General features: G+C 40.3%; 2 protein-coding genes across 2 annotated transcripts in view; both read right to left on the bottom strand.

Annotated features, from left to right (window-relative positions):
• Positions 1–10,328, bottom strand: part of LOC141802619 (uncharacterized) — a 33,494-nt gene extending 23,166 nt beyond the window's left edge. The window contains exons 1-4 of the mRNA XM_074686178.1: positions 10,099–10,328; positions 1,313–1,374; positions 937–957; positions 539–805 (exon numbers count right to left, since the gene is read on the bottom strand). Of these exons, the coding sequence (XP_074542279.1) occupies positions 539–805; positions 937–957; positions 1,313–1,358 (334 nt within the window). The 5' untranslated portion in view covers positions 1,359–1,374; positions 10,099–10,328. The remainder of the gene's footprint in view (positions 1–538; positions 806–936; positions 958–1,312; positions 1,375–10,098) is intronic.
• A 2,390-nt stretch (positions 10,329–12,718) lies between these two features.
• Positions 12,719–20,954, bottom strand: LOC141802620 (tubulin beta chain-like). Its single transcript, XM_074686179.1, has 5 exons — positions 20,793–20,954; positions 17,104–17,212; positions 14,449–14,559; positions 14,052–14,296; positions 12,719–13,807 (listed from the first exon to the last, which is right to left on the bottom strand). The coding sequence occupies exons 1-5, from the start codon at positions 20,847–20,849 to the stop codon at positions 12,995–12,997; spliced, it is 1,335 nt and encodes a 444-aa protein (XP_074542280.1). The 5' UTR covers positions 20,850–20,954; the 3' UTR covers positions 12,719–12,994.
• Positions 20,955–20,978: the final 24 nt, after the last annotated feature.

Here is a 20,978-nt window from a genome sequence, read left to right as displayed (position 1 = left end):
TGAGACCCGTATGTGCTAAGAGTCGAGCCATGCTACGTACATTGGAGCTGGCGAGTGACTCGTATGTGCTTTGAGTCATACTGTGAGTGAGTTAGTGATCCCTATGTACTGTAGGTAAGTTAATGACCCGTATACACTGTGAGTTGAGCCATTCTACGTACCAGCCATTTTCCCGTGATGTGAGTGAGGGGCTAGGCTACAGTGAGCTTTGTACTGAGTCGGTAAATGAGTCATTTGGGGCAAAGAATCATGATTCTCGAGTCAGTAAAGTGATTCTCGAGTATTGAACGATTCGTTCATGAATCGCACAACACTAATGGGTAAACAGAAGAGCCAGAGAGAATTGGTAGAGCTCAGTTTGCATGTTGCTGTGAAGGACTACAGAACGTAACGGGATTATTCCACAATAAGTCCTTTTAAAAAAATAATAATATCGTATCGTAATGTTATCACAACTTTTTGGGCAAACTGCACTCGAGTCGTTAGGAAAATTAGCATATCAACATTGAAAGCTACACATCTGAACTGGACAGCTTACTCCTGACTTCGAGGATGAGGTGCTCGGCTGTGTTGGAGCTGTTGCTGTTCCTGATGACATACAGTCCCTCATCTTCCTCCTGTACGTCCTCCACCACCAGGTGACCCAGAGAGTTGATGTGGCACCGAGGACTCAGCACCTTACCCTCCTTCATCAGAGCCACCTCACTGCCGTGTTTGGGATGGAAAACCACCTCACCGAGGTTTCCAGGCGGGATGTCAATGTGAATGTCCTCCCCAAAGAAGGCTGTCCTCTTTTCCTTTGTGACTGGTAAGAAACATTCATGTTTTTTAACAAAACACTTCCTTTCCAACACAACTTAGCTGCAGGTTTGAACCTGAATCTATTACAATTAAAGCTTTCTCATGCACTGAGATCCAAACAAGCATGCACTTTACCTTTCAAAGATGCTGACACAACTGTGAAAGGAAAAAATAGAAGTTTATTTTAAAACACATCTTTTTATATCTTTTAAAGACCTCTGAACAATTTCCTTTGTTCTTATTGAAAAATAAGAACTACCCCAAGAAGTGTTTGAAATGTTAATGCCTTACATAGCGACTGCTAAAAAAAGACTAGATACAAATGCAGTCTGGCCTTCTTCAAGAAAAGAAAGGAGAGCAAAAAATGGTTAATTATTTTTCAAAAATAACAAATGTGTAAAAATAATGCCGGCCCTTTTTCTAGTGTTGGAACTCACTTTTGCAGGGAGTCTGTTTCAGCCATTTATTTATCCAAACCCAGTCCCATGAGACTGATTATATTAGTGCTTACCGGTGCAGAGCAGGGCGCTGAGCACTGCAGAGCTGATTACTTTCATCTTGAAGAGTCTGTCTCTGGAAGAAAAAGAACCAAACACATAAGATACAACAAACAAGAAAGCTTTTAATAGCATGAATGCGAGGTTTCCAAAAGAGGACAGCTTTTTATCCACTCATAACCAGAGGAAATACATTTACTAGACATTAGAATATCTTACAGGAGAGGTCAGTTTGATTAAATGTCTAATCTAGGGGTCAGTGGTAAATTGAAAAACAAATCTGCTAAGTAGAAGCATGCCCACTTTAATCAGGGTGATTAAAGCTGAAGAGACGTTCTGCTTCTCTAAACAGAATTTCAAAAATTAGCTCTTCAAATACCACAGGGAGAAAGCACACCGATAACACTACTGACAAGAAAATCTATAGCTAAATATATGATCAGGCCAAGTTTTATGGACAGAGTCGCGTTGCAGCAAAGAGGAGAGACGTGCGGTGAGCTGAAGGGCAGCTGTTGTCTCCTGCAGTATGAAGGAGGGCAGTAAAGAGAGAAGAAGTGAGATAAAGTTTTTTCAGATGCTGCAGTGCTTTGAGGGAGCTAAGGCCTCGTAGTTAGCATGTTTTATCCTCTTCTGTGGAGTTTTCATGATGCAATAAAATCCTAGATATTTTTCTCCTTTCATCTGCTACAAAATAAGACTGGCAAATTCAATTTTCTAACTCCAGGTGCTGCTCCAAAGAGAGATGCCTTTATCAGACTGACAGTGGTATTTTGTTGTTATTGACAGTATAGTTGTGGCAGTACTGAAAACGAATGTATGTATTATGTGGTCATAATGTGGCATTGTGTACATGTTTGTGTCAGAGTGTGAGTTTTCTGAAAGCTGCAGCCTTTTATCAATATCACAGTAAGAAGTTGATTGCAGTTGATCAGCTAACTTGGTTAGCATTAACCTAGGCTAGCCACTGTGTCTGACTAAGGGTGCGTCTAAAAGCTTTCAAGTTTCACCCTTCCTTCCTCCACTTGTGTCGTTCAGTTGCGTCTTGTTTCCTCCCACCAAAGATGCATGAGAGAGGAGAGATTATTTTTTTTAAGGGGACATATCATGCTTGTTTCTCCTTTTCACTATGCCAGACTAGGATGCCTGTAAAGCATTTCTGCCCTCAGTACAAGTCATTTAGTTCCTTCATTGCCCCACAATATCGTTCTCAATATCCTCATTTTAGGCCATTCTGAAGATCTCGTTGAAACGCTCCGTTTCCAGAATGACCTCCAGTAACCTCGCAACGTCACAGCCCTTTGTGCTCTGATTGGTCAGTTCTATCAGAGGGGCGGAGGGGGTAGAGTCAGGGGGCGGTTTTTGCAGCATGGCAGTATTTACAAAATCGCCACATTGGATGGAGCAGACCGAGCAAGTTTGCTGTTTGCCAAAACTTCACCGTAAGGCATTGGTAGCACTAATAAAATGGCAGAGTGTAGGATACGTCCTTTTGTATTGGACCCCGAGTCAGACCCGGACGGTTCTGCAGCTTCAGTATGGTGAGTCAAACCGGTACGGTAACATGTGTAGTTTATACGTTTATACTCGGCTCTTGGTGGGTGTATCCCTCGGTGGCGGTTGTGTGACTAACTGACATCACAGAGGAGGAGCTGCTTTATCAGATTACTCCAATAAAAAGAAAGGATCCCTGTGTCGTCACGACGTATGAAATCTCGCAGCCAAATGGCAATGACCTATTTTCAGAGGCATCAAATCTCATTCTAGGATATCAGAAAAAATACAACATCTCATTTTTTGAAAATTCAGGGGGTGAAAGGACTTGTTTTCAAATTTATTATTTTATATGGAAGTATTAAATCAGGGATCAGCATGATATGTCCCAATTAAGTTTTAAGCTACTTCATTTACCCTTTAAGAGCCTGGTCTTAACAGTCTTGTCAGTGTTATACGAGGATAGTATAAAACCACCTTAAATACCCGTTTAGACTCCAAAATACATGTCCTGACCGACTAAACAGCTCTCTCTGTGGATCTTACAACAGAGAGTACATCGTAGTACACGATCATCCCCTGAGATGATGACATGGAGTGGAGCCAGCTGGCACGAGGCGACTGTTTGACCTTTCACGTCTGCATCACTGGATTAGACTAAGCAGTGGTGGCAGAGGAGTAATCAAGGTGGGATAATGAGATGGATGGATAGTGGAGGAGACTAAAAGAAGCGGCTGTAAAGAGAAGTACTGAGGAGTCCTGAATCCTCTTTTACATCACTGTTCTAAAAAAAAACAAGCTCTGGTGGTGTAACCTTTAAAAAACTACAAATGTTTAGCTTCCAGAGGCAACAACAGAGAGGGAGGAACAAGACGTTATGTTTCTGAAAACGTGCCAAGATGTGTAAAACTGCTGCTACAACATAAACGCTAAAACGCCACCAAGCTAAAAGCAAAGAGAAAAAGGTGTTGGTGTGTCAGAGGCTCGTTTTACTGCTCAGTATCTATCAAGGAGTGACAGGTTTATTGGAAGTGTATTTGCTGTTTTTGCTATGTTCCCTCTTTGAAGTATATCTTAATTATGGTTGAAGTCAGGATCACTACAGTCCTCCCACTCTGCCTGCTGCTATCTCACCCTTTTTTTTAACGTTTCTGTGAATTTTGATGTCATTAGCAAGGAGATAAAATGTGAAACTATTGCGTTTGTCCACCAGAGGGCATGTTTTTCATGTTGTGAGTTTATCTTAGCATGATATTCACATGCTGTGTCCTCAAAAAGTTGCTGTCCTTGAAGTACAGATCTCCTTCTGTTTTCACTGGCACTGAAAAAATCCATCCTGGAAGTCACACGTAAGTTTGCTGCCAGATCAAAACACTGGCATCCAACCTGTAAGCAACTGCCAGGGAAAAATAGACCTGATGTGTTTGCACTAAAATGGCTTGAGCAATATAACAGATTCGAGCCTGCAAAGGGTGGGAAATGTCTGATTTTTCACAGCAAAGTGGAGAGTAATTGTCCTGTTTGTATCCCCCCCTCCCCCTTACAGAATAACAGGATCACTGCATCTTTGGAGTCAGAAACAGAGAATATGGAGGCTTTGAATTCCTGCCAGATGAGCGGTGAAAATGCCATTTACAGGGAAAAAAAAAAACGAGAAAGCCTTTCTGCTGCTCTTCAATAGATGTGATTACATCAACAGCCCAGCGTTAAAGTGGGCAGAAACACTGCTCACACACTCTGTCTTTAGAGAAACTATAATTGTAGCATGTTTCCTAATCAGTGCCTGAGGTGCAGGTCAGATTCTACTCGCTGTAATGTTCGACAGAGCCATTAGCTTATTGCATGTGTGAGTGTTAGAGCCAGGGTGCTAAAAGGTATAAATCACCAGTTTAAATCATTGATGGAGGGAGCTATACATCTGATGGAGAAATGAGAGGCTGCTGCTGACTGTGTATGTTAAACAGAGAGGGGTGACAAGTACAAGCTACATTCAAATGTTAGAGATGGAAAAACACTTGAACAAACTGAGAAAACTGCAGACAGTAGTTGTGGTTATAATTCTATGTATTATACAGCGTGAAAAGGTTATTTAAGTTCATGTGGAGGCTTAAATTTGCTTCACTTTCAGAAGAGTGATGCTTCTTTTGATATTTTTGCATTTATAAGTATCACATCAGCTGCTTACCAGATGTATCCAGATAAAGGCCTTTGGATTTATCAATGCTGCTAGCAGGGTATTCGATATAATTTACTAATCTTGTAAGTGTTTAGGGATGTTCAATACCACTTTTTTTCAGACTGATACCAGTAGGAGTACTCCCTTTTGAGTACTCACCGCTACGGGGTACCGAAGCAGTGCAGTGCTGAAGCTCACACTCCTCTTTGCCATGTTTGCAAACACTGGGGATTTCACCCAAACAAAGCCCAAACAAAGGGTACCATCAAATCCTGCTTCTTATAGTGAACTGAGATAACTTTCACCATGATTTGACAGGATATTTAAAATTCATTTATTCTGACCTTCATCAAGCCCTGGATGTAGAGCTCAATCCTCCCTCTTAGCATACACGTCTTGACTAAATGATGTAACAATGAGGGCTGAAGGTGACATGTCCATTCACAAACTCGAAATAAGGTCACTGCTCTCCTTTCCTTTCTTATCATCGATCAGATCGATCAATACGTTCAGAAGCCTCAGAGAGAGAGGCGTGGAAATTGCCTCTTTAGTGCTGAAAGAGGTTTACACCCTCCATCCTCCTCCTCCTCCTCTTCATCCTTGAAATGTCTCATATTTCTGCTTTCTCTATCTCTGCCGTCCTCTCATTTCCTCTTCTTTCCATTCCTCTGAAACACTCAGTCTTGTTCTGACTTGTCTCCGCCTTGTAATCTTCCTCTCTACTTAATTATCCTGCTGGCTGATTCCTATTAGGCGTCACTCTGGACGGCTAATTTAATGATAATCTGAGCCAGTATTACCCTGATAGTGAAATCATCCTCTACAGCTGATATGATGCTTGTTAGCATACAGTAATACATACATGTACGCGCAGAGTGCTCTGCACACTTGGAATGACAGTGGAGTGGTGCTGCTGGTTTGTGACTCAGACTTCTGCTGCTGCTGCTGCTTTCTATATGCGCAATTCAGAGAAGGAGCAATATATGCTTTTTGTGAATTTCACTGGTATGCTGTTTCTGTTTCCTTGAACAGATAGTTTTCATCTCTTAATTCTAGCATAGAGGGTGTTAATGTGGGTCAAATCAGGTCATACTGTATTGTTTCTTACATTACTGTTCCATAATCTTTCATATTGTCACCTAATTAAAATAATGGCCTCAGTCATTTTTTGATAGAAATGAGTTTTTGGCTTGAATCATTTCTTGATTATGCTGACCATCTCTGGTAAAATTGCTTAAAGCTTTAGCTGAAAGAATCACGCTCTTTATGCCCAATAGGACAACAGCCCATGACAAGAGGGTGACTAAGGCCATTGTATTTCTAGCATAAGTCAGAATTTTGGATTATTTAGGACCAAATGGGCAATTTAACAAGCTTTCATGATGGCGTCTCACTATCTATTGTGTTGATGTTATAGTTTAACTACTAATTTAGCTACTTCTAGCTAGCTACCTATTCCTGGCTAGCCCACATATTTCTGTAACCAAAGCTTTAAAATTAAAGAGGTGTTTTTGCTTTTTGGTAGGAGATGTATGATTGACCTGACACTTTTTCAGTTTAGGTTGGAATTATTTTTTATATTTTGAGTTTGCTTTATGGAATTAAAGGACAATTAATGGTCAGGTTTCAAAAAGTTCTCAAAACTGAATGTTGGAAATGAGTTAAGTTGAATAAAAAACCCAGCAAAGAAGACCTGGAGAAGTGAGGAAAGGGACTGCCTCCTAACGAATTTGATTTACCTGACGTTTGTTTAAGTTAACTCAGGGTAATTTCAGGTTTGAGTTTGCACTGTGGAATGAAAGGGCAGTTTAAACCAGGTTTAAAGCTGCCTAAGTCAGACTAGATTCTTTAATGTTTCATTAACACAATGTTCTCTATATGTCAACAGTCATCCACTGTGAAGGCTTTTTTGATTGAAATGATTCATAAATATCATATGCTCTGTATTTCGATGAGAACTGGAGCCTTATTTAGCGGTGTTTTTGTGTGAAAGTAACACGCTGAAATTTTTCTAAATAAAGCGTGAATGCAGACCGATATCAGAGTTTTTCGGTGGGAGTCCGTTTATTTGTGTTTTTGGTCAAGTAAAATATGGCCCCGTCTGAGTGCAGAGGAAACCGGCAGAGGAGCAGGGAGGGGGTGTTTGGTGCGAGCGCCCTGGGCTTCTGCTGCACAAAAACACTGCTGTAGGGGTAATTTCTGCCCTAAACCTTGTGATAGGACCCAACTTGTTCCATCCCGGAGTATCACTCTAAAGACACAGAGTGGGTGGAAATGGGAATATTTAGCATCAACTTGCAGTCAGATACTAAATTGAAACACCCCCTCACTCACTTCTCTGTCTGGTTAAAGTGATGGTGTCCTTTGCGGACAAGAAGCTCCTGCAATAGATCCTGTATTTGCACATTTTTTGCCATCTAAAACTACTACCAGTATAGAATTACACTCATCTTCTTTGTTTTTGTCTTTCGACTGATGCATTTAAACCAGACTACAAAATATGGACAAAATCTTTGCTGCTTCACTCATCTATTCCTGATGCGGAGATGATAGCCTTCTCTGTAGATATAAAACTTATTCTGAGAAAACAAAAACTTAAGTATTTTGGTATTTTGGTATTTAGACATATTTACACAGTTCCTCTCGAAACTTTTTTCAGAAAATACCACGTTTTGAGCTTTTAGAGTGTTCAAACTCTCAGATATTACCACTAAAACTCTGAAGAGAATGAACTTTGCATGTAGATTGGTATTCCTTCTAACTCCTTAATATTAACATCCTGTACTTAAACACTGATGCTCATGAAAGTGCTCTGTCTCCATCTAACAACAGCTCACTCTGCTGTGGCTGAAATGCTACCTGATAGTTTCAGATGTGAGAGCTTTTATAGCATTACTCTCCTGGTTTTCAAAATGCTAGTCCAGAGATGACACATGATGAAGCCCTCTTATTCTCTTTGTTTATTGGGATTTCTAATTTATCTAATATGTTTTCTGACAGATCAGTCTCTGTTGTGTTTTTGTTGTTGTTGTTGTTTGCAGCATGATTAGGTAATGATTGTGAACAGAGATTATTCCTTTTGCAGCATCTTATTACTCATTTGGCTATTTGACCACTTTTGTGAGCATCCGTATGTCTCTGCAGGGTGATTCTACGGTGGCCCTGGAGTGACAAACACAACAACAAAATAAAAAATGCGAAAATAAAAGAACAAGTTGTAGTTGTTTGGATGTCTTGTTGTCATTTTTGTGTGGTTTTGTTTTTCCTTTTTGTTTTTTTCCACTTCAGGGCCACCGTATACTCTTGGTGTAGTCAGATATTACTTCAATGTCAGATTCTTTAACTTAAAGGATAAGTTTGGTTTATACAGCTTTTACATTGTTTGTAGAATAAAGTAGAACAAAATACTCACCCAGAAGGCTTTCCTGATCCAAGCAGTGCTTCAGGAGATATTTAGATCCAGAATGGTGCAGTGGACGTCCGTATAATGGGATCCAACGGGGCATAAACAGCGCCGCTCCTAAAACTGCATTAATCGTCCAAAATCTCATGTTTTTCACTCCAGACATCGTTGTGTGGCTGTAATGACCTCTGAACTGACAAAGACTTTGTTTACCTTTGCCCCTCCGTGCATGCGCAGTTCTCTGAAGAGCTGACTCCACTTTGTCCTTTCTTTGAGGGGCAAACGTAATCAAAGTCCTTGTCACTTCAGAGGTCATTACGGCCACACAGCGCTGTCTGGAGTGACACAGACTGTAGCAGAGCACTAACCCGGAGCGGACCATGATGGAATATGGGTGAAAAACATGAGTTTTTGGACGATTAATACAGTTTTAGGAGCGGCGCTGTCTATGCCCCGATGGATCCCACTATACGGATGTCCGCTGCACGATTTTGGATCTAAATATCTCCCGAAGCACTGCATGGATCAGGAAAACCTTCTGGGTGAGTATTTTGTTCTACTTCATTCTATAAACAATGTAAAAGCTGTATCAACCGAACTTATCCTTTAAAGATAGGCTACAGAGATCAAACTTCACATCAGAAGTTGTCTCCTCTCTCCTTCTCTTTGTTCCCTGCACCTTCACTTTCACCTTCACCTCCACCCCTCTCCCCCTCCTTCCCCCTTCCTCTCCCTTTCAGCTTCCAGCTGCTGGTGCACCAAGGGTGTGTCACGACCAGCATGAATGGGGGCTGTCCCGTTACGGGGATGTCCGGATGGAAGATGGAGGAAATGAAAGACAATGAATGAGTAATGAAGAGATGAGGTTGTGGTTGGATTATTCAGGCACACTTTGATGTCAGTCAGAGCATAACCAGAATTATTATTATATCTTGGCATAGAGTATGTGTTTCTGCTCTTAAATCCTTTACAAACACTTATTCAACTGAGGCCAAACTTGCTTTGCTCTTATTGAAATATAAAGGAAGAAAAGAGGAGCCTGGATTCACAACACACAGTTAACAAAAATCTTCAGTGTGATAAATACTTAGTCAGCTCTTCTTAAGTGTGCTGTAGAGCACAGCATCATTGCATAACCATAACCGTAACCACCAGAAAATACCTCATTACAGGCGGGTATATCCCACACACAGGGCAGCAGGATAATGCACCACAGCTTGAATACCACACAATTTAAACATCACAATGTGAAATAGTGGGTCAGAACCCACTGAACTCACATTTATGGCACCGTAGAGTAAGCATGTGCCAGTTTTCAGGACAGCATTTCAGTGAATTAACCGTATTGGAGAGAAAAAGAGGCCATTCGGCTCATAAATGATACAACCTCTCCTTAAAAGGCTCGCTTTCCTGCCTGAATACAGTGACTGCATCGTTCCTTTTGCGGTGTTTTAATGTTTTTAGCATTTTGATTCGGTGAAAAACGGTTATTCTGATCATTTTGAGTGAAAACGTCTGTATCTGTTGCCATCCCGCACACCTTCGCTGCCTCGCTGTTGGTTTCACGCCCTGATCTCAATCAGCCGTTTGGGACCGCTCAGCACCAGCAAACACTCCAAACATCTCAGGAAAGCTGCAGAATTTAACCCACTAGCTCCCTGTTGGAGCCAAACCCGGTGAAAAACACTAAATGCTGTCATACACAAGTATAATTGGATGATGGTAATTACCTTAGCCAAGCCTCGAAGCCGAAAAACCACCGGACTGGGAGGGGCTCAGGAGGGATGCTTTCTGGAAATCTCCTGTTTTTGGTCTTTATTTTATTTATTTCGTCCACCCCATCACCCCCAGCCCCGGATACAACTCACTTCAATGAGGCCGGATCGGGAGTAACTGGAGAGTTTCGGTTGATGTCGGGTTTGTGGACCATTTGAAATCGATGGCACTCGGGAAGCTTCGGTAATCTTCGTGAGTTGTGGCGCGAGGCCACAGGAGCTCGTCTGCAGTTAAATCTGAGGACAGGCACGATTTCTCCAAGCGTATGTTTAATTCATCCGGTTAGAAACCAGCAGTTCGAGGCCTCAGGCTTTACTTTGCTCTGCTCAGACATTTATCCCAGACTTATTTTAGGCCAGCAGTTGTTTTGACTTATTTTGTGTTAAATTCAGTGAGTTAGTGTCTGTTTTACAACAAATAATGTTCACAAGCCTGCTTTTATGTACGGTTTACTCTATCCATAACGTTCAAATCTAATAGTTTTTATGGATTACATATATAAAAACTCATAAATCACACATTTCTAAAGCAAAGTATAACTAAATGAATTCAATTCAATCAAATCAAATTAAACTAAATTATTTTTTTATTTTTAAAGTCATTTCCCATGTGTTTACATTAAGATTAATGAATAAATAATGTGCTTTTACTAAAATGCATGTAATTAATCAATCTTTTAACTCCATCACCACAAGTTGCATAACTTCACTGGACTATTGCTGTTCAGTGCAGTCATATTTTTTTCTCAATACTTAGCTGCATTTGTCCAAAACCTAGGTATAGGCCTATCTTTAAGCTTAAATCTTATTTAATATTTGCCAAAACAGCAAAATAAAATCACCGGCAAAAGGATTGATATTTTCTTTTTTGGTTTCTTGGAATGCCCAAAACTGCTGCAGGGCGGACAGAAGTCAAAGTGTTTTACAGCGGGCTGCAGAAAAAAAATCTCTGTTTTATAAATTATGGAGAAAGCAGGATAAGATTTAAAGTTGGGGAACATTTTTCTTATTCATGATCAAGAGGAAAAGGATGAGGTATGGTGTTGTCCACTAGAGGATGCCAAAGCAAGGACAAACCAAATGTTTCTAACAGCTTTGATTGATAATATAAGCTAACTAGTGAGTCAGTTTTCTTTATTATGGGTGATAAAAAAAAAAAAAGATGATGTAAATTCATCAAAGTGTAAAGGGTGAATAAAAATCTTTGAAGAAACAACAAACAAAGATTTTTATTTCCTACAAATGTCTTTTTATTTCTCACAAATGTTTCACAGTCACATTGGGATCTCAGATTGTTCTATGGGAATTAGAAAAGGTACAAACAATAAAGCACAGATACAAAACCCACAGACACAGAGACGACATGGCAAAGAATTTGATTCAAATACAAAACATCGTGGCTCAGAATGTAAACTCGTGCACTTCTTCACAAGATGAAACAGTTTAATTGATGACACCAGTTACAGTTGAGTGTTGAATAAATACAAGTTAAGCAGAAAGTTCTGGAAAGCCTCACTGTCTTAAAATGAGTTAACAAAGTGAGGCAGGTTTTTAACCTCTCACAAAGTCTGAGTTCAAAAAGAAATGAATGAATGTACTAATGTTGGTGTGATACTGCTGAAAGTTGCTCTTTTAAATCAAAGTGTGATGATAAGTATCCGTGTTTCAATACTGGTCCCATTAAGTATTTTGAAAACTAAGTATTTTACGCAAACACGAGCTAATTCAACAGCAGCAGACCAGACAGGATCATGCTAACTTTCTGGACCTTTGGTGTAAACGCAGTATGTAAAAACCTTCTCATGACGTTGGCTGGCGTCTGAGGAAAATCCTACAACTTCTGCATTTAACACCTTATAAAAGTCCATTTGTCTCACAGTTTCTGAATTTAATAAAAATAAGGTGATAAGGTGACCACCTCCTCTTTTTGAACTGATGATTAATTTGCAATATCAGACCTTTTGTATAAAAAAATACAGCACTAATTTAAAGATTTCACAAAGATACAAAAGTCATGAGTTTAAGGATGTTTTTCATGCAGTTGTTTGAGTTCGTTTGGTGCTTTCAGCTGGTTTTTTAGGCATATTTTACATCAAACACACTAAAGTTAGCGCTAGTACACATAATTTTTATTTTAAAGCTTAAGCTCAGTATGGAGGCAGAAGCAGGAAAATTGTGTTTTGATCGATTCACTCTGAATACAAACCTCAGTGAGGAAACAAATACTGACAGATTTTCCACCTACAGTACCCTACCACAGTTAGAATAAAACAACAGAGAAGTATTGAACACTGATAAATGTAGATTAAACTGAAAACAGCTTTATGTCTCATCTCTACAGTTTACTTTCAGTGATACGAGCCGGCTTTCCTCACAGTAAAATGTTTCTTGTCCTCTGACTGAAAAACTAAGCGCTGGAATAAAAGATAAAAAAGTTATAAGTGCTGCACATTTTAATTTTTCACATTATAAAGGATGCTTAAGTTTCCTGGTTATTTTGTTTTGATTTAGTTCAACATAGCAAAAGAAAATAACTATGAAGCTGAAGCATTGTCTGTTTGAGGCTTTGCTGAAAGAATTTGGAGGATAGTTTGACAAAAGCAGCCCGTTTGCTGTGACAATAATTGGAAATCAATGGCACATAATTTAAATTTATAAATCTGTTTTTCATCCCACTTCTTCCTCCTCAGTCTTATTCCTCTTCTGTTTCAATCCACCTCCATCTTTCTCTTAAACACTTCCTTTTTCTTTCTTCTACACTTCTTTAACACACATCATTCTTCTTTTTCGTTTTTTTCTTTTTGGTTTTTAAAATCTTTGAGACATGTTGGTTTTCATATTTCTTTCTATCCTAAGCATCCTCCTCCACCTCCTCCTCAAACTCGCCCTCCTCCTCGGCCGTGGCGTCCTGGTACTGCTGGTACTCGGACACCAGGTCGTTCATGTTGCTCTCCGCCTCGGTGAACTCCATCTCATCCATGCCCTCGCCGGTGTACCAGTGGAGGAAGGCCTTACGGCGGAACATGGCGGTGAACTGCTCAGAGATGCGCTTGAACAGCTCCTGGATGGCCGTGCTGTTCCCGATGAAGGTGACGGCCATCTTGAGGCCACGTGGCGGGATGTCGCACACGGCTGTCTTCACATTGTTGGGGATCCACTCCACGAAGTAGCTGCTGTTCTTGTTCTGGACGTTCAGCATCTGCTCGTCGACTTCCTTCATCGACATGCGGCCACGGAACACGGCGGCTACCGTCAGGTAGCGTCCGTGGCGGGGGTCGCATGCTGCCATCATGTTTTTGGCGTCAAACACCTGCTGGGTGAGCTCAGGGACTGTGAGGGCGCGGTACTGCTGGCTCCCCCTGCTGGTCAGAGGAGCGAAGCCGGGCATGAAGAAGTGGAGACGAGGGAAGGGAACCATGTTGACGGCCAGTTTCCTCAGGTCGGCGTTGAGCTGACCGGGGAAACGCAGGCAGGTGGTGACGCCGCTCATGGTGGCCGACACCAGGTGGTTCAGGTCGCCGTAGGTGGGCGTGGTGAGTTTGAGAGTGCGGAAGCAAATGTCGTAGAGAGCTTCGTTGTCGATGCAGTAGGTCTCATCTGTGTTTTCCACCAGCTGGTGAACGGACAGCGTGGCGTTGTACGGCTCCACGACTGTGTCTGACACCTGAGGACAAAGAGACGAAAGCTTTAACAGCCAGCTCATAGAAAATCAACAAACTTTGTAAAAAACTGCAGATTTACCCTTTAATTTAAAGTTTAGATAATAACTACCAACAGTGGTGTTAGCATGAGTTTGTCTTGCCTGAGTTTCAGACTGCTTTCAAGAGGAAACATCAATTACAGGGGAGAAAAGTGCATCCTGACGTCTTCGTTTTGGACAGTACTTGAGAATAAACCTGATGTGTTACCTTAGGAGACGGCACCACGCTGAAGGTGTTCATGATGCGGTCTGGGTACTCCTCCCTGATCTTGCTGATGAGCAGGGTCCCCATGCCGGAGCCGGTGCCTCCTCCCAGGGAGTGTGTGAGCTGGAAACCCTGCAGGCACTCGCAGCTCTCAGCCTCCTTCCTCACCACATCCAGGACAGAGTCCACGAGCTCTGCCCCCTCCGTGTAGTGACCTTTGGCCCAGTTGTTTCCTGCTCCACTCTGACCTGTGAAGGTTTAAAAAAGAGGCGGGAATTATTTCTCTTCTGACACTGAATGTAAAACCAAAAAGCAATCTGAAACACAAAATGAAATCTAAGATTATCCAGGTACATCCTGACCTCCGACCCTTTGCAGTAAAGAAGGCAACATTTTTTACCAAAGACAAAGTTGTCAGGTCTGAAGATTTGTCCAAACGGTCCAGAGCGGACTGAATCCATGGTGCCTGGCTCCAGATCAACCAGTATGGCTCTGGGCACATACTTCCCTCCTGATGAACACAAGCAAAACAAAAACATGTTAGTCATACATCCTCCAGTATTTCTCTTTTAGAGATGTTTTGTAACTTAGCAGAAAAAGCTGTTAAAAGAGCAAAACTAACCACATAAGAATTCCCTCAACCATTATGTGTTTAAGTTCTCAGATAAATATTTGCTTTAGAGGCCAGGTTGTTTTAGAAATCTTACTCTGGCTCTTTTAAGAAATTAATGAGCACAACAAAAAGGTGAACCAGGGGTTTTTAGCTTAATTAAATAAAAAAAAAAAAATAAAAAACACTTAAGTAGAACAGCTTTAAAGATGTCATTCCCTTATGTGACCACTAGATGGAGTCAGAGACATTTAAATAAAGAAGATGAGTTATAAATGGTCCATAGATATAACATTTCACAACTGCATGATCCACTACTCTAAGCAAAAAATAATAATAAAAAAAAAATTTAGGACATGATTTTGAGATGTTTAATCAGGAAGTCTTTTCGCATATTTTCAATGAAACTGCTTCACCACAAAGGCTCAGCGTAATCCTGTTTTACTTGTGCAAGTTGGGTTGTTTAAACAAAAAGTGTCAGAGATTTATTGTCACCTAAATAATTACACTAAAAAAACTTCAAAAGTCTCCAGTTTTTTATCAAGTTCAGACTATTTTTAAAGTTTAAGAGCTAAACTGTGTGATTTTTCACTAGGGGTGGGTAAAAATATAGATGAATCAATGTATTGCAATATTGCCTCGTCCAATTCAATATCGATTCAGCAAATCGACCGCCACAAGAGACCAAACAACAAAAAAATGGCAGCCAAAGCAGCAGCAGAAGCATAAAGCCTGATCCTTCAGCTGTAAAGTCTGATGTTTGGGTTGTTTTATTGCTCCAAAAGGTGAGGTGACGTCCCACATATGTTCACATGGGCAATGAAAATCGACAATCAAAGCCTTTAAATCAATATTGATTGGGATCGATATTTAATCAAATCGCAACCTAAAGAATCAAAATTGAATCGAATTGTGAGGTTCTTAGCAATACCCAGCCCTATTTTTTACATAAAGTACATTTGGAAACCACTAAACTACATTTAGATAGATAGATAGATAGATAGATAGATAGATAGATAGATAGATAGATAGATAGATAGATAGATAGATAGATAGATAGATAGATAGATAGATAGATAGATAGATAGGAACTTTATTAATCCTTTGGGAGGGTTCCCTCAAGAAATTCAGATTCCAGCAGCAAGTAACACCGTAGTACAAAAAAAGATGTGTAGAATAGATAAGTGCAGAAAGAAGATAAATAAAAACACAGGTTCTATACAGCAAAATACAAAATAAATACAAACAATAGCAACAATAATAAAAATAAAAATAAAAATAAATACTGGCAATAATAATAATAGTGACAATAATAGTGATGATAATAATAATAACAATAATAATAATAATAATAATAATAATAATAATAATAATAATAATAATAATAATAATAATAATAATGATAGTTATAATAATAAAAATAGTTATAGCAGCATCAATGGGGATTATGACAACAGCAGTTAAAGTGACATTAGGAAATAAGATACAGACTTTGGACTGTGCATAGGCTATTTGTATAAAGCTGAAAGTCTGTACATCCTGTGGAAACTCAACAGCTCTTACAGCTGACGTCTTTGAATGAATGGATTCATCATGGTGTGAAAATGTGAGAGTTATTAAAAAAAACCAGGTGATATAAGATAAGATTAAAGTTATAAAATGGTGCAAAAAAGAACAAAATGGTGTAGGAAATTAAAGTCGGAATGTGAATGTAAGAAATATTTGAGTCTACCAATGTTGTTTTAGCTCAAAATAGTCTGAATATTAAAAAAAAGTCTGATCCTGCCATCAAAACATTCTCACATATTTTCCCCACATCGCCCCCTAGTGGAGAATATTTTCACTGATCTGAAGCAGAGTTTGCTGATGTTTCCACAGCACATAACACCGCGGAAAACTGACCACTGATCATCTGGTATTAAGAGACACCTGAGGGACAGGTGAGGTTTGATTTCATCAGTCTGTAATGATGGCACAGGATAATTGACGACACTTAGCGACTTATTTTTATAGAAATCACAAAAATCACCACCCTTGTTTGAAAGCATGAAGTCTTTTTTTAATCAAACAGGAGAAAAGACCCAAAGTCTTCAAAGAATTTATTGATATCACAACATTGGAGACATTTAATTAACATTTAAAGCATTTTAGCCTTCTCAAAGAAGCTAGCTAGAAGTTAGCTTAAATACACATTTGTTTCCAGGTTTGAAAGCTAAAGCTCCCTTTTGTGAGATACAACAGTGAGACAGGACGACAGATGAGGCCTCAGGCTCTGCTGTTTCAGTCTGACTCAGATTTATTGGTATGCACTTAACCCAGCAGTCACACTTTTACCTCTTTCTTCTTCCCGGCTGCTGCGTGAGTGACTCAGCGTCTCCTCATGAAGAGGACGTTGTAGCTCATGTTATCAGACACATTTCTCAGTGTGATTCAGGACGTACTCACCGGTGGCCTCATTGTAATACACACTGATCCTGTCCAGCTGCAGGTCGCTGTCTCCATGGTAGGTTCCTGTTGGGTCGATGCCGTGCTCGTCGCTGATCACCTCCCAGAACTGAGCACAAACACAGTCATTATACTCGATTATCAGGCTAAAAATAAATCTTTCTTTGAGCTTTGAGCCCGGGGCAGCCTTTTGTAGAGTATTCCTGTTAAAACCCTTTAAACATGTCTCAGAGAGATGTGTCTTTGTATCCACATTTAGACCATGACTGCAGGTCTGAGCGCTGTGTCCAAAGGGCAGAGAGGTTTACAATCACCGCTCTGTGCTTCCCAAGAAAACACCAACATCTGATTACCTTCTGCAGTCACAAGATGGCCTCAGAAAAGAAACATGTTATGTAAAATTACACGCTTGAATCTCTCGGTTATCAATTATCATGTGGTGCATTAGGGTTTAAACGTACAACAGCGCAAAGACATGGTTTGTTCTTTCCTCCTCGAAGGCTGTTTGGATTAAAAGAGACTAAAACTTTGAAGCTAAAGAGAATTAAAACAAGGAAGTTGAAACCAGCTCGATATAAGAGCCGTGGAGGTGTGGAGACTCCGCTTTCTGGAGTGATCTGTGGGTCATCAGGAGCATCGGAGGACTCAGTCAGCTCGCACTTTACAGGGCCGAGACTTTGACGCCAAACTCAGTTAAGACAGGAGCACACACTGTCACAGCGGCTCAGTCGACTGACCCTAATCTGTGCCACAGACTCTGAGCGTGTGTGTGTGTGTGTGTGTGCTCAAGAGAAGGGTGAGATAAGCAGGGGCAGGGGGAGGTTGGCATGTCTGTGTGTGTGTGTGTGAGTGTGTGTGAGACAGAGAAAGCTGGGTGAGGAAGAAAATCTCATTTTATTAATCTTCACTGCTGTCACCTCAACATCTCTGGCTGTCCTTGGATTTACCTGTAGTCACCATGGCAACAAGGTGAAAAGTTTACTTGAGTAGAATAAATCAAAAGTCTTTAATAATTAAGCGACCGTCGTAAGAAAAGGATCAAAAAGTCACGACAACGTGAGCAAACAGGTGCTGAAACCGCTCTGTGATGAGCTAATCTTTGTCAGGGGTTTATATCAGACCTGCTCAGAGTTTTGGTTGGATCCAGATTGTGTAAGCAAGTGAGTTCACGCAGAGTTAATCCATTGTTAAATGAGGATGACCTCAGCCTCACTAAGTCCCCTGCAAATACACTCGTCTTCACTGATCAGAGCCATTGAGAAATGGACGCAGAGTTAACCCATATGTTGCTGCCGTACCTCATTTTATTACCAGTTAGCCAGTGTGTGAAGAGCTAAATGTGTGCGTTCAAAGAGGGGCCTGCTTTCTGATCCTGTGTTTCACTCACTAAACTTAAATCCTGACTGATTCAGGGCTGATGCAATCCATAACAGAAATCAGGCTCAGGGTACTACTAGTAAATTTTTTAGGAAATAAAGCCAAATATTTGCCATTTTCAGCCTCTTAACTGTGAGTATCTAATGCTTTTATTTTGAATTATTTAAAGCAAATAAGAGGCGGTTTAATTTCAGACCAGTGGTTGGAAAAAGAAGCGATTCAAAGGCTGTGAGAAACTGTGACATTATGATCCCACCGTGTCGACTAAATGTTCAAGTGGTCGATTAAAGCTGCTATAAGGATCTTAAAGCTGGTGACTGAAGAAACTGAAACTAATATTTATAACTCTATTTACACTTCAAAAGCAATGAATAAACTAGAAACTATTTTAATGCCCTGCCAGAATGATAAACAGGCCGGTTACAGATGAAGTGATCGACGGCACATGGGCCCCAAGAGCTCTGTTTACATTTTCTGGGTCACAGTTTTTGAATGTTTGACTTTAAAAAACAATCAAATCCAGTTTTTTTTAGACATGCACTGATCGATCAGTCGGCCCACCGATCAGTGCCGATTTCCTTCACCGGCGATCGGTGATCGACCCATCTGTACATAAAAAACTGATCTTATAAACCTCTGGGAAGGACTGACAGTCAGCCATTGTTGCTTTTTGCTCTGAGACCTAAAACTCAGGAAACTTTATTGTTTTTTTGAGTCAAAACATAAAGATTTTATTGTTTCACGGATATTTTTAAATGATTTTCAATAAAATAATTTTGGAACATTGAAGGTATATGCTGTCAGTTATAAAAAAATAAAAATAAAAGTCAGGATCGGCAGGTCAGGCCTTTTAAAGATCGGTGATTGGCCTGAAATTTGTGATCAGTGCACCCATAGTTTGTTTGTTTGTTTGTTTTCTACTATACTTTCTCCTGCAGAGGACAAGATTAGCTCAGAAACAAGAGTTTCTGCTTTCCCCAGAAGGGGGCGCCAAATATTGTGCAGACTTTAAGCCCCATACAGTTGCTTTAATTAATGATAAAAATATTTTTTAGTAGTTTGAGGCCATTTTTAAACATATCAGACAATCCAAAGTGAATTATTTGTGCTGAAAAGTTACTTAAAAATGTCACTGATTGCAAAAGTTATAGCAGGTTATTCCACGTTAAAATTATTTCTCATATCAAGGCCTGGGGATCAGAGGGTGTTTCTCTAAGAGGGAGCACAGGACATTTAAAGCACAGACCTCATCGATAATCACTTGATGTTCATGTGTTCCTGTTGTTTGGGGCCCGGGGTCTGTGCATGTGATGCACTGACTGGAAAAGAAGCTATTTTAAAGAACCTCCTCTGTGCTTTCACAGCAGACACTGAGACACTTGTTATCCTCCCCCCTGCACCCCCTCGCCCCTCCCTGCGAGCGCCCTACCCGGCTGCGTTCCTCTCCTCTGCCTCAGCAAATTTCTCTTTTCTTTCCCCCTCTCTCTTTTCTAAATGACAAAGAGTGCGGCTCACCATGGGGGCCAAGACGGCAGCTGGCCCTGCGTGTCTGCTTCATTAATGACGGATCAATGACCTGAGTCTCTGTTTTGTCAACAAGCCCAAAATCTGTGAACTGACACTGTTTTCATGATATGCATGAACACAATGCAGAGATTACTGCCCAGCTATCCCACAGACACAATATCCTGTGCAGTACTGTCTGGTATTGTTTGGTGGCTTTGTTAAACTTTTAGAAACTTTCTCATCAAACAAAAATACTAGCACAGAATTAAGACTTTTCATTCATTTCAATTTTTGAGGAAATTAAAAGGTTGTTTTCTGATTTGACTTGATTTTTTCGGAAAAATTACATACTCTTCTTGGCTAAAAGTGAGACTTTGGGTCTTGTATTGCTTAAAAAACTGTACCCTGTTGTTTCTGGGGACTTTCACCTATGATGTCTTCTTGTTCAACTTTGTGATGAACTTCACTATGACCACAGTTTTGTCCAAATGTAAAATATTTAGACTTTTCAGATAATGAACCACATTAAAGAGCATAATCTACTTACATGGTTACAATGCTGGGTTTCAGTAATAGAGCTGTACAGTGTCTGACTCTGCTAAATCTTCTTAAAGACAAAAAAGACCTTAAAATAAATGGATAAATTATTGCCTTGACTTTAAAATCAAATATGAAAAATATTTCCAGCAACTGTTTCAACAAGAAAATAGGGGCCTTCAGATAAGTTGTAAAGGCTGAACTCTGCCCAAACTGGGATAAACTAACAATAAAAACTTAAGTTGGTTTGAATTAATAACTTTTCCTACCTTGGCACCGATCTGGTTGCCGCACTGGCCAGCCTGGATGTGCACAATTTCTCTCATTGTGGCTGTTGGTTTGCTATGGAAGTAGAGAGTGGGGAAATAAAGCGAAGCTGTTGATCCACAGACTGATCACAGACGGGACAGACAAGCTGAAGAGTGGATGGGCTGCTCTGAATCCTAGAGGCGGGA

This window comes from Halichoeres trimaculatus, unplaced genomic scaffold (genome assembly GCF_033239565.1).
Source record: "Halichoeres trimaculatus isolate MK-OKI-2021-1 unplaced genomic scaffold, fHalTri1.1 fHalTri1_scaffold_14, whole genome shotgun sequence".
NCBI classification, from domain to species: Eukaryota; Metazoa; Chordata; class Actinopteri; order Labriformes; family Labridae; genus Halichoeres; species Halichoeres trimaculatus.
Note: the sequence above shows the minus strand (reverse complement) of the source record. Positions and strands in the feature narration are given on the sequence as shown.

Coding starts and splice junctions, on each gene's coding strand:
- LOC141802620 (XM_074686179.1), bottom strand. CDS start 20,849: ATGAGAGAAATTGTGCACATCCAGGCTGGCCAGTGCGGCAACCAGATC. Junction 14,297..14,448: donor ACCTGACAACTTTGTCTTTG/GTAAAAAATGTT, acceptor AAACCTTCACAG/GTCAGAGTGGAGCAGGAAAC. Junction 13,808..14,051: donor GCGTGGTGCCGTCTCCTAAG/GTAACACATCAG, acceptor CTTTGTCCTCAG/GTGTCAGACACAGTCGTGGA.